Source organism: Perca fluviatilis, chromosome 13, assembly GCF_010015445.1.
Source record: "Perca fluviatilis chromosome 13, GENO_Pfluv_1.0, whole genome shotgun sequence".
Lineage (NCBI taxonomy): Eukaryota > Metazoa > Chordata > Actinopteri > Perciformes > Percidae > Perca > Perca fluviatilis.
The window spans coordinates 25968544-25982625 of NC_053124.1; the positions used below are offsets into that span (position 1 = coordinate 25968544).

Consider the following 14082-nt stretch of genomic DNA (forward strand, 5'->3'; position numbering starts at 1 on the left):
CTGAAGTTTACTTGAGGAGCATATTGAGTACTTTTGCTGATTTACATCCAGCTCTGTGTCATGGTAGTGTGGGCAGTGTGTGCAGATGAAGAGTGTGTGGCTCCCAGCTGAGCAGAGCAGCGGAGGTCTGCCGAGATCAGCTGGATGACGCGGCACACGTCACGGAGGTCTGCCGAGAACCGCATTGTTTCCCTTCATCCGACGGATCTCGGCGGACCTCAGCTGCTCTGAGCTCCATGCACTGGCGCCACGGAGGAAAGCCAAACACAGTTCATCTAAACACACTGCCCACACAAAGATGACACAGATCTGGATTAAAATCAGAAGTGTCCCCTCAAGATGTATTAAATGTATATTGTATATATTAATTTTTTTTTTCTAAAAGTACATTTTAATCACCATTAAGGATTTTTAAAGTAAAGAAAATACACAACTAAGTGCACTAAAATATATTGTGAATTGAGCTGAAGCACTGCTAAAAAACACTTAACATTGCTCAAGTCATACATTTAGTATGAACTTCGCAAAGTAGCCTACAATTCACATATGATAAGTACATAAAGAAAAAGCATGTAGTATTTAGTATATATACTATATTTTCTTTCCCCTGGGTAAAAATCCATGTTATGTATCCACTGCCTTCATAGCCACAATAAACTACAATTGTCTCTGTAGCCACATACAAAAAGTGTTAAAATTATCACTCATTAGTTATTCCTGCACTTTAAGTTTATAACAGCTTAGCCCTCAGAACAGCTCAAATCCAAATAAATTGTATTAAAAGGTCCAAAACGGACTTACTAAACCAAACACAGTGGAGAAAGTAGTCCTGTATTGCCAGGAAACGAGGCCTTTGATGACACGCAGTGGAGGAACATTCCTCACCTTCTGTGATCTCACTGCAGTCACAGTTTCCATGCCGACTTTAAGAGGTCGTCTCTTCCTTTTCCTGACTGCCGGACATGGTGGCTCCTGTCCAAGAGCCACGGAATCCTTCACCACAACTTTCTCTGACTGGACAGAAGCAGCTGGCTTCTCTTTAAGCTTTTTCTTCCTCTGAAATGACAAAGTGCATTTAATTTTTTAACGTTATTATTAACCTGATCATCACAGCAGAGTTGTCCCTACTGTGTTAGCTTTAAGCAGCTGCCTTTTTGACATAAAGACCTTTATTCAAAAGGTTTCAGTTCTGAGCTTCAGCTCAACATGTTTCAGAGGCTTCCCCATTCTGCCAAAAAACATAGTTTAGGGAGAAAAAAAACACAAAATCAATTAACATAACATCCGACATGGGAGCAAGTTCAGTTTTTTTCCCAAATTAAGGCTTGTTTTTAATATTTGCTTTAAGGAAAGTCCATTCTCCTATTAGAGAAAACAGCAGCTCTCGATATCTGGCATGCACCGACTGAGCCGGACAAAAGCTTCCTTATTCAGAGGCCATTGATTATGATTAGTGCTGTCAGGTAAACAAATGAGGTTTTGTTTTTCCTGCTGCTGAAATTCCATGAAGAGGAATTAAAATACATAAAATGAGGTTTTTGCACCCAAGTGAAAAAATGTATAGTGTAATTGAATGGGAACTGTGGAAATTTTGAAAGTAAGTTCTTACTTGACATTTTAATTACAGTGTGTGTGGATGAGCTATATTTTACAATTGTAAATGCCAATGTTCATACAGTATAGTCTATTATGCGTCAAATTACAATTATTTCTATATCCTTTGGGAGGAGTCATTAACTGTAGATCATTTTCTTTCTGAATGAATAACTTCTGTCTTACATCTCATCATGCAGTAATCAGCCGTTAAGAGTTTTTAGGCATGCAATATCATGAAAGGAGTTATTGTCCTTTCTAAGAAAACTCAACGCACTGCATCTTAAGAAAACACAAGCAAATGGAGAAAACAAAATCACAAATTTGTTTTTTGAAGTTGCAGTGCGTTAAGCTCTCAGGGCCACCGCACCTCTCTTTGCTGTGAATTAAAACAGAATGCATGAGAGACATTGTAAAAAAAGAAATGAACAAGCCTTTCTTTCATTCTGTTGTAGAAAATCACATGCAATCATAACGAAATCATTCACATATCCCACAGCGTGACACAGAAATGTAAGGCGGCTCAGCTCTGCTGTAACCTCCAACCATCAACAGACGCAGATCATGATGGGAATATTCATGGACCCCCTCCCACAGCCTCATAGTGTCCTTTGAAGAAATGATTGCACTACAGTGATTGCAGTTTGACCTTTAACTGCTGTCCATTCTTCTAAAACATGGAAGTGCATGCTTATACAGTATTTAGCTTTGTGTGTATATGATCAGATTCAAAATAGAGACTGACAGCCTAATAACTTATGGTCACTGTATTACATCAGTAGCTTTGTGCAGCTCTGTTCTCCAGACGGAGACCTCACATGTCTCTTTGTCCATACGCTGGCTGCTGCAGGACGAAATGGACCTCTGTTGGGTGTTACGGCCAAACAGACAAAGGGCTTCACTCATGGAGCCATTTCAGAGAGCCTCTCAAGCTTATCACACACAATGACTACACAGTGCTTCTCCACTGTGTAACAACACTCATAATGACTGTGCCAAAACACACTGAGTGAGGCCAGTACAGTTGCAGATATTTCAGTATAACATGAGCCACTCGTAGGATACTTAGTAATGGAATTGCGACGTGATAAAGCTGCAGCTGCTGAGAGGTTATATTACAGTACATAGATTATATAGGAATTATATAAACAACAAGATGGGACAAGAGGGGGTTAGAGCTGAAGAGAGTCCATTAAATAGGTGTATTGCATTCATACTGTATGACTTGAATTCACAAACTGTAGATGCATCAGTGTTGCATGCTGTTCAAATGTCTTTGAAGAACAATGTACGTCGTTTTGTGCTTCGGCAAAAGCCAGTTCCTCTTGTATTTACTGTGTGAAGGAACACTGTTGCTCATGCTGGAAACATTAAATGCATCACCTACCCCTATTACTGAGAAAGAACATCAAATGTAAAAACAGGATACACAGGTTGAAACACTGCAGTGTCAAAAACACTAGGTTCTAAAAGGTTTTAGCCAATTTGGTTGGCTATAACAACTCCTGGATGGATTGACACTAAATTCGGTACAGACAGTCATTGTTCCAAGATGATTCATCCGCATGTCTTTGGTGATCCTCTGCCTTTTCTTCTAGCGCCACCATGAGGTTAACATTTTTGTTTTTCAGTGAAATTGGATTGCCATGAAATTTGGTTCAGACCAGGTTCAGACACTTCGGATGAATTGTAATAACTTTGGTTATTCCTTCAATTTTCATTTAGCGCTATCATCAGTTTGTTTTAATTGTTCAACTTCAAAACTTTGCCTGCAAAACGGACATTCCCAGCAGCCTCAGCTGTACTTTGCTAATAAAAATTAGCAAAGGTTAGCATGCTAACACTAACTAAGATGGTGAACATGGTAAACAGTACACTTGCTAAACATCATCATGTTAGCGTTATCAATGAGACTCTTAGTCTTGTTAACATTTTAAATATGAAAATGTTGTGAATTATTATTTCCTAATTATTAACAGGGTTTTAAAGAAGTAGTTCCGTACACCCTTAAAGCTTAACAATGATGTGCAGGCAGGTTAACAATTTAATTGCTGCTGACCTGCTTTAGGAACTCATTCTAAGCTGTGTGTTCGTTAAATAATATGGCTCAGCACACTAAATAAGTAATAATGAACTTGTCAAGCTTGTTGGTCTTGTGTGCTCCTGCAGGCTGGTTGTATGAAACTGAGCAAAGTGCAAGTGAACGAGGACCTCTGAAGTATGAAGGCGGCGTTACAAGCTGAAATGCAAGATGAATGATCAATGAAAGCAGACTGCACTTTGAGGACTTCATCGCGGTAATGCAGAAATGTTATGCATGAGAAGTGTTTCGTCATTTGCATTTTTAATTCAAATAAAGAAGTTGTCCATTAAAACAGACAGAACAAAGTCACTCTTATGAGAGAAATGTTCTCACCTGAGTCGGGGCTTTAGATTTGGAGTGCTTCACCATCACTGTATGAAGAAAAAAAAAAAAAATCAAATATTACCTTAGACAGAACAATATAGGAACACAAAATGTGAGACAATCATTTTTTCAACTACCCACATGATGTGGTAAACGTGATATTGCTTTAAAATATCTATAGTGCAGCAGAGATGACAGGAGTTACAGTTCATTGCAAATGCACGTTTCTTGCAGTGACATGCAGGTTATCATGACTCTGCAAATCACTGTAACTTGTAGGCTTGAGCTAAGCTGATGTTACATCATATGTCATTTGTAACATATCATTAAGCTCACATTCTGGAATGTGGTACAACACTAAAGTGTAGTTTCACATTCTTAGTTAAACAGAAAAGTATGCCTGTGATTGCTCACAGCAATGTCCTAAAAATAAACATGCTTTATTGTACCAAAAAGTATGAAAGATCCATTGTATCCTCTCACATGGGGCAATCACATTTAAACAGTAATCAGAACCACCACAAAATGAAGGCAGAGCCAGCAAGAGCTGGCACTTAGTGGAAAATGTGGATACTGCCGTCTTGGAAAGGAAACACTAACAATTTACAATTACCGGACTTGGAAAAAAAACTTTCCACTGAGTGTTCCTCCTCGTCAAACTAAGCCTGAATTGTTAAAAGTTAAAACTTCAGAGTAAGCAGCACTAGTCTTGTTGTAAGGCCTCCACACACCCACAGAGAGGTTGAAGGGGTTGAGGGCCCACCTACCTGCCAGATACCTCTCCAGGGAAGGCGAGGATCTCTGGTTCCAACTGTAGCAGCAGAAGAAGAAGAGCCAGACCAGGAGGGTGGCCACTACCAGAACTAGGACCCAGAGGAGCCGGGCCACAGCTGGGTTAGTAACAGCCCATGCTGTCAGGATATCCATGCTGAAGCCTGGTGAGCACACTGCTTGTCACCAGTAGAGCCTCACTTCTACTAAGTCTGATTCCCAGAGTGTGACTGCAGCACAGCTCATGAATGGGTTGCAGTGGGCCGGTTTGTGTCCTCTCGGGGCAGCCGCGGTGCCTACAGCAGCAGGAAGAGGCAGCAGCCAGAGCAACGGCAACCACAGATGGATACCAGCTGTTCCAGAAGGAGCCGCGCACAGACCTTAGCCCACGTCAGCTCTAAGTGTGCGTAAGCATGTGTGTTAGCTTGCATATGTGTCTGTTGTGTTTTACTGAGTCCTGGAAAAGTGTGTGTGTGTGTGCGTGTAAGGAAAACAGTTTGGAGGAGTGGCTAGGAGTTACAGCAGCAGGCGTAACTGTCAGGCACTCCCAGGCTGAACATCAGGAGTTCTCTCACATGGACCAAGAGGCTGTAATTCTGAGGGGCGACTCAGGAATGCACCTGGGGCACAGTCCCCTCTTTACCTGAACACCTGCCAACAGTATTTTGACAGAGGGGTGATTGAGAAACTGCACATACCAGTCTAGATCGCATAGATCACGTGTCAAACTCACACACCCGGGCCCACAGATAAATTTAGGTTCACAACTAATATTGGCCGCCCGAGCTATGCACAACACCAAAAAAGTCCGGCACACTGTAATTATGTGATACTTAAAGATTTTGGAAGATTTGCTGACTTTGAGCCTCAGAAATTCCCACACAACCAGAGAGTTTACATATTCAGGCTGTGAAACAGGTTCAGCTGTGTGGTAGCCTGCTTTTAAAAATGTAATTTTTGTTTTTCATGTTTTGCTAAATTCTATGATGGCTAAGAAACTTTTTTGCTTACTTTTTTAGGGTTTTATGTCGACCAAACTGTACGTGAGAAAGCTATATGAAAAATGCAATAAAACAGCCAAAGATAATTTACTTTTTCGGTTAAATAAAAGCATGTCAGTAAACTATACATGTCTGGCCCTTATTGGGATTCTCATTTTTCAGTGTGGCCCTTAATGAAGTTGAGTTTGACACCCCTGTCATAGATAGACTAACAGTGTAAGAAAGGGTGACTTAAGAGCACACTTTGACCATTACAACTCACCTAACCTGTTCATTACAGCTGCATGTTACTGTGTACTGAAGACTAGTTTTACAGTACATATACAGTCAAAGTCAAATATTTGTTGAGGATATGCTGAAATTGAGTAGGCTTTGCAGCGTCACTTGATATTCAGAAATAAGGTGTGGTTAAGCATTTACTGAAGGGGCAGAAACAACCAACTGACAATAGACAGAGGAGCCTTGAAAATGAAGTGTGACTGATCTGTCATGCGAGTTGCCGTAAGTGTGTTTTTATCCAATTTGATCTCCACATCAACAGCGTTCCTTTTCATTTACCAAATAATTTTTGCCTCTCCTACATCAACAAGGTTGCAGGAGAGCCAAGTTCAGTGTCTCCTTTCAAAGTGTTATTTTTTTTATTTTATTTATAGGTCAATTTTGTAGTAGGAACTACAGCCTGGCAGAGAGTCTGCAGACAATAGGAAACAAAAATAAACCAAGTGCACCATCTAGTGGTCAATTATTAATTAAAGGAGGAAGAAACAAATCTCTCTGAAGAGGCAAAATAATGTTTAATGTTAATTTAGGACAGTTCTGGTTGGATCATTTGGGTGAATAATTGAAAAATTAACACACACCAGATTCCAAATAAGTTATAATGAAGAGAGTGTCCACTTAATAAATAATACCTTCAAGACGTTATGCTGCCAGTTAATAAATAACAATAGTTTCTAAACTGATAAATTATTGAATTCAATAAAAAAAAAAGCCTGAATAATATCCATTAGAGCAATCTTCATCATCTTGAAGCCAATTTCCATTTTAATAGAAGCCGGTGTCTTGAGCAGCCCAGTTTGGTGTCTGAGAAAAATAGCACAAAAACAAAAACATTAGACAAATGCTAAAGCAACTTTATAAAGAGGCAAAAAGAGATTTGTTCCAAAATTAGATAGGCCTGTTTTTATGTTTTTATTTAATACAGGCTATTTATTTTAGATATTTTCTCATTTACAGGTTTTGTAGCTGAAACCCTGTCTTTGCATTTGATTTGATCACAGTCCTACACGTTTAGTGCTTTGTCTACCTCATTCCTGTTGCTGTGGGCCATCTTCTTTTCTCTATGTTCATTGCCAACATCTGGCTACGAAAGGACAGGCTCTTGGTTTTCTCGATCACCTGCTGGTACGGCGACACTGCGTTGTTGCCCATCACCACATGAGCCTGAGGAACAAATTCACAAGAACTTATGTTTCTGAAGGACTGACTACCACAAAAGTGGTAAGCGCACCATCACTTACAGTAAATCCTTGGATGCTGCTTTCAGTCTTACAAGAGCAAAAATAAATACATTGCCCTAACTATACTACTACCTACATTAGTAGTCTAAACGGAGCTGTTTATGCTAGACTTGGTGATTTGAAAGGCATCTAACTGAAGGTGGATCAGTAAATGCAGAGCCTCACCAGTTTGGAGTCGATCTTGGCATCGAGTCTGGCGTTACGGATGAGGTTGACGATCCACCTCTCCGCCTCCTCCGGCGTCATGTTGAGCTTGTCTGCCAGCATGCTGAGTGGAGAGAGTGAAGGAGGAGGGGTGCATTTCAGTTAAGTAACTATCTTTTGAGAGAATCCAAATTCCCCAATTTCCATTTTTACAGTTCACTGTTGAATATACTTGAAAAACTAGGAGGACATGAATAACACCATGAATTACAGTGGCAGCACTGAAAAGTAAAACCACAGCAGAACATCTGGGAAGAGAAGTTGAAAAGATCTTTCAGCGTTTTTTCTCAGAAACTGTGCTTTCACAAATACAAGGCAGTGGACACACTGTTCCTGACAAGAATGCCTATTACGAAGACGTTTACCTGATGCTGATACACTGATGAATCCGACAAAAGGTCTCAAAGATGAAGAGACGGGCATTCTCAATGAAATCCTCAAGGCAAGCGACCAGGAAGAAGTCATTCACAAGAACCTGAAGGAACAAAGAAAATCACTTTATACGCATACAAGGCATTCATGTATTGAAGGTGTATGAAAAATGCAGTTCTAGTTTCTCTGCCAGCACATTTTATGGTCAAAACTATCCAACCTCACAATGCAGAATATTTATAAGACAGTTTTGTAGTGGGTATCTGGTTTGAATAATGGGGATATTTTTGTCTTGTCAAACTACTATACTATACATATCATTTAAATGCACATGTATGCTAGAGCTGGGCAATATATCAATATTATATTGATATCGTGATATAAGACTAGATATTGTCTTAGATTTTGGATATTGTAATATCGTAAATGGCATAAGTGTTGTCTTTTCCTGGTTTTAAAGGCTGCATTACAGTAAAGTGATGTCATTTTCTGTTACCAGACTGTTCTAGTTCTTCTATTATTTGTACCTTTACCCACTTAGTCATTATATCTACATTACTGAAGATTATTTATCTAAAATCTCATTGTGAAGATGTTTTGTTAAAGCACAATTGTCAACCCTATAATATCACCACAATATCGACATTGAGGTATTAGGACAAGAATATCGCTATATCTGATTTTCTCCATATCGCCCAGCCCTAACATATGCATCAATGTGCTTCCAAATCTCTTCAGGTTATCTGCTGAATAGGAGTTTCCTGTGGTGTGAAGGCTAAATCATGTACACAAGGCATGCTTTTTGAGGTAATTACAGTATGTACACAACAAGATGTTAACTTTTTTCTCCATCATTGTCGCCAAGCTCTTTTAAGAGAAAACATGGAACCAGCCCGCCACCCAACATGAATCATAAAGCCATCACCAGACATGAGCCCTACAGAGTGTTTTTTAGGAGATTATGTTGTGACTTCTCTATCTGTGGTTTTAAAGCAACGATCACAGAAACATCAAATGGGATGTTTGGCCACCTCAATTCTCCAGAAGAGCTTACATTTATGAATATATTAGTGTCTGGGATTTTTAAAGGAGATGTGGCACCATTATTACACAAGGAGTGGTTATTGTGTAAGAAATCCAATTATCCAACACTTTGCTGTGGTAAACACAAACTGAGGTGCTATAGTTACAAGTTCACTAATTATTTTTCACATCTTGTGATCGAGAAAAACCAGGTCCACTACAGACATTAACATCTTACATCAATCAAAAAGTTCTTAAAACAGAAAACTTTAATTCTTTAAAAAAGAAAAAAAAACATCGTGATTTTCATTTATTTCATTAGGATGAGCTGTTGATCTCTAGAGGGACAATTAACAAAAACATGTTCATTTAAATTCCCCTGGTCATTAAAAGCCAGCAGAATCCATGACAACAGAATGACTTAATGAACTCTTTATTCTTCTGTCATTATGCTCACACTCCATATCTGACAGCATAGTTGAGGCCTTCGCAATCACTGAATGATTTACCCAAGAGGGGTAAAGCCAATTGATCAGAGTGCTGAGAGAATGCACAAAGTTGTCCCTTGACACAAATGAAAAACTGCAGTCAAGGGTTTCTAAAGAGAAGGCAACCAAGCCCCAAATTTGACAGCTGTTCCGCTTTGAAAATCAAAATGAATAAAAGTTAAGAGCCAGCAAATCAGGCCAGACATGGATTTGCTGAGGCTCAATAGCTGCAAAGTTAAATGCCTGGGACTCAGGAGATCAGAGCCCCATAGCTAAGGGAAGCTTCATATTACCCCTCAGTCTCAGGAGACAGCTAACTTTTATAGGGCGATTTAGGCCTGTGCACCATGACAAACACACACTGTCAAGCAGGAGAAACTTTAGGAAGCTATCCTTACCGACTCACATTCCCTTAGCTTCTTCTGGGCGCTGTCAAAGTCGAAGTTCACATAGAGACACTCCACAAACTCTGTGATCGGGTCCTTATATGTATACGACTCCTGCGGAAGTGAGAGAGAAACCACCATTCATATGTTGACTAAATCCCACAGCCAAATCTGCATACATTTATTAATCTTACCTGTTGAATGACTTTCACCAAATCCTTGAGCACCTGTCTGCGCTTTCGTACGTCTTTGTTGGTGATGACTGCAGTTGTAAGGTATCGCAGGATGTGTGGGCACATTGTCTGGATGGCATTCAGATACCTGAAAAACACAAAGGCAGCACACAGTGTCATCACTACGAAATGGGGTACCATAAGTCATTTTACTAAACAAAACATGAACAACAACTTTTGTAGCTGCCACATATTGTTGAAAAAAAAAAAAAAATTCAATTAGAAAATAAACTGACATGAACAACAAGGGTGGCTATCAAACTAAAAAAGTATTTTTCAATAAATGTCTCAGGCTGTGAAGCAGCCAGTGTGTCTCTCAGCCATATGTTCTGGAGCAAGATAAACAATTAACTTTAAGAACTGCTAGCTAGTCAGTTGCAGAGTATGAGGGCGTGCCACGCTAGCAGCTAGGCGAGCATTATAACACGTGTTACAAAGTGATGCACGTTTGTCATGGAAGTAAAGGCTGGACTACAATAGAGCTGTTCAGAGCAGTTTGTGAACAGTGTTTTCTTTTGGAGATGGTAAGTCCCTTTGGGGTGGACTTTGGGCTTTTTCACTTTGTAAACCTTTTTCAATCAGGAGAGACTTGTTTGCAGATATGCAAAAAGTTTTAATGTACAAGAGCATGTACTGTAAAGTGTATTGAGATTGGACTCCATAGTTATTAATACATTTAATATATTAATAAATTTAATGTAGGGGTAGGGAACCAAGATGTAACCCCCCGACGGAATCCAGACACCAGTGGTCACCACTAGGACAGGAGGTGGAAGGGGAGGAGGAGGGACGACGTCTTCCTGAAATGACAGCTGATAGCACAGGGAGAGAAGCAGCTTTTTAAAACAGTGATGTGACGCTGTGATTGGCCTATGGGATCCTTGGCTGTTCCTGATTGGTTTATCAGAGGGTGAACGCCTCCAGCGCTGATTCGCTTTAGGAGGGACTGATTACTTGTTATGTCTTCCTGAAAGAATTTGTGCAGAGCTACATAACATGCACAAAAAAGATATATAACACGATAAAGCAAAGGGAAAAAGCCAAAAAGCATAATATGAGCACTTTAAAGTCTGGATGACAGCACTATTAAAGTGATGGTTCGGAGTCATTTCACCCTAGGGTCCTTTGCACCATGACCTCGAGCCAAACACCCCCCCAGAAGCTTTTTTCACCTGGGTCTAACATTGGACGAGTTAGCGTTATCAGCTGAATAGCTTAGTGCAGGCACTAATGGATCCGAGAGCGTCTCTTGTACATTACCCCACTAATAATGCCCGAAATGATACCAAACTTCTATACTAGTACTTATAGGTTATGCACTCATAAAACGATGGATTGTAAAGCTTGTAAGTACACCAGAAGTTTATGTAAATAACACTTGCCTGTTGGCTTCTCGTCTCTGGTGCTGCTGTTGCTACTGAGTGCTTAGGGCCGTCTACAAATTACTACACCGAAAAGAGATACAACAAAAATATTTATTAATTTAATGATTAAATAAGGTAATGTCTCCAAACTTACTTCAATTATTACTTGTCTCCTGCTAGTTATACTACAGCACTTACTTTAAAAAATAAGTTAAATTAATAAATATTTTTGTTGTATCTCTTTTCGGTGTTGTAATTTGTAGATGGCCCTAAGCACTTGTCTTACAGCAGCAACAACAACAGTAGAGAGCAGAAGCCAACAGGCAAAACAAACTTTACAATCCATCGTTTTATGAGAGCATAACCTATTTGTACTAGTGTAGAAGTTTGGTATCATTTCGGGCACTATTAGTGGGGTCATGTACAAGAGACGCTCTTGGATCCATTAGCGCCTGCACTAAGCTATTCAGCCGATAACACTAACTCGTCCAATGTTAGACCCAGGTGAAAAAAGCTTCTGGGGGGGTGTCTGGCTTGAGGTCGTGGTGCAAAGGACCCTAGGGTGAAATTACTCCCAACCATCACTTTAAGATGGTGTATATGCCTGCCTGTTTTTTGCTATATTGAAAACACTGGGGGATATTGTTGGGTCTTTGTAAATTATAGAGTGTGGTCTAGACATACCCTATCTGTAAAGTGTCCTGAGATAACTCCTGCTATGATTTGACACAATAAATAAAACTGAATTAAGAACATCTAGACTCACTGAGGCTGATAGAGGAAGAGCTCGACGATGTTGTCTCTGCCTTTAGGATGGTTGAAGAACACAAAGAGGGACCAGTGGATGAGCCAGGTCCTCTGCTGGAGTGACTGGAGAGGAGAGCTCACAGACTGAAAGGAGAGAGGAGACACACATGGTAGAGGTTATGAAATGTTGCATCAGGCAATGTTTTTAGAACAAAATACCTATGAATACAATTCAGACCAATGACGTTCCTGCCAAATGCAGAGAAACGGTCAAGAAGCAGGTTCACATAGTAACTTCTGAGGTAAATTACCTATAAATAGCAGTAGATCATTCATTCGACTTTCATCTGGGTACACTTTTATTTGATTTCAGTCGGGATACATTGGTACGGATTCTGACATTTCATAAAATGAGCTCCACTCTCAATTGTAATGCAATTTTTTTACTTCAGCGTTTACCAGAAACTGCAAATATCATTCCATGTTGCTATATGCTGCTTGGCTGATCTCATTTTATCTCTATATTGCTAGTGTAAACACTAGCTAATCTTGACAACATCTGTAAGCATCTTAAAGTATTATTCACTTACATTGTTATCTATAGTCTCCCTTAATCGAGTGAGATCCTCCATGGCTGCTTCCCAGTTCTGCATCAGGATCTCAGAGGCCAGTTTCCCCCACAGAGAGCTCAAGGCATTCCTGTCTGTTGAGGGAACCTGAGCAGAGAGCAACAAGTTCAGTGTATCATAATCAAAACAGACTGAGCAGTATTTTGGAAATAATAATAAAAATAAAAAATAGATAAACATGACTGAATCTATTGTGGCTTGTAATCAACATTTTCTATTCTTATGTGGTTATTCTTACCAGGACACGGAAGAAGTATAGGTATTCTGCAGCCCCAGAGTAGTTACCGCACTCGTACTGGAATTTGGCGTACCTGTACAGTGTGTCCAGGTATTCTTGGCGAAACTAAGAAATAAATAAACAAGGGAAATACAAATAATAATAAAAAAAAAAAATCACATTGAACAAGGTTAAAAACTGACCAGCATCCAGTTATATGGAGTTTAAGTATTATTCCCAAGGGGAAATTCAATTTTAAAAAGGTGCGGCACGTCATTAAAGCTCTAATGAATGTGGCTTTCAACAGTCGATAGCCCTGGAGTGCAGTCAACTAATCCACTGTTTTTCAAACTGCTAGCGCCTTTGCTTTATTTTTTTCCTCAAAGAAATCTAATTGTTAGATGATGCAAGGCTGGCAGATTCTGGCTGATTGGAGAAAGTGTTGGCATCTTTCATCTTTCTAGGCAAAACAAAGACTGTTCTTTTACACAATGACAACAATCCCTTCTTTGAAGGTAGTGCACATGACGTGGACAATCTTTTTTATATAACTTATACAAAAAAAAGGTAAAATAAAGAAACCATTGGCAGAAAAGTTGCAAGTAGTTACTCTGATCATTGAGTGTATAATGAGCACATTGGTGGGTGGCGTTGGATGTTTTTTAGATTTTGAAAACGGTTTTGAAAACAGTCCTACGGTGCGCGGCAGCTGGTTGTGTTATAAACAAAAGCACACTGTGCAACCTGTCTTTAAAAGATAAAGTGCAGTTTTTTTTTATACCACATAGGTTTATGAATCAATAAATTTTAACATTTTAAAACCTTTAACCTATAATTTGTGTTTCTCTGAAAGATAGTCAAAGAGCATCCTCCCATCTCTGTTGAAGAATAAAAAAATAGATCAATAGAGGAGTAATTTAGAGTCCACATACATACTTGACATGTATTATAATACTGTCAGTTCTATAATATAGAAGAGCAAAGTATTTAAGACAGATGCATTTCTTTGACAAGTATGTACTTCTGGACTGCATCTGTCTCGTTTCTGTCTTTTCAAACATCTGATGACAATGGCTCAGCCCGGAAGTTCTCGCTGCCAGCTGTTCTCCGTCAGATCTCTAAAAAAA

The 14082-nt window shown here is 39.5% G+C and overlaps 2 protein-coding genes across 2 annotated transcripts in view; both read right to left on the reverse strand.

Moving 5' to 3' along the window:
• The window catches only part of pleca (plectin a), a 112956-nt gene extending 108014 nt beyond the window's left edge, over window positions 1-4942 (reverse strand). The window contains exons 1-3 of the mRNA XM_039819226.1: window positions 4768-4942; window positions 4010-4047; window positions 886-1056 (exon numbers count right to left, since the gene is read on the reverse strand). Coding sequence (XP_039675160.1) covers window positions 886-1056; window positions 4010-4047; window positions 4768-4927 — 369 coding nt within the window. The 5' untranslated portion in view covers window positions 4928-4942. The remainder of the gene's footprint in view (window positions 1-885; window positions 1057-4009; window positions 4048-4767) is intronic.
• A 1605-nt stretch (window positions 4943-6547) lies between these two features.
• On the reverse strand, window positions 6548-13834 carry eif3eb (eukaryotic translation initiation factor 3, subunit E, b). Its single transcript, XM_039821203.1, is given in 11 exon segments — window positions 6548-6855; window positions 7079-7111; window positions 7114-7215; window positions 7458-7560; window positions 7862-7971; window positions 9778-9879; window positions 9960-10086; window positions 12129-12253; window positions 12700-12825; window positions 12977-13083; window positions 13793-13834. Coding segments are annotated over 11 exon segments (1005 nt in total). The 5' UTR covers window positions 13824-13834; the 3' UTR covers window positions 6548-6816.
• Between the last annotated feature and the right edge of the window lie 248 nt (window positions 13835-14082).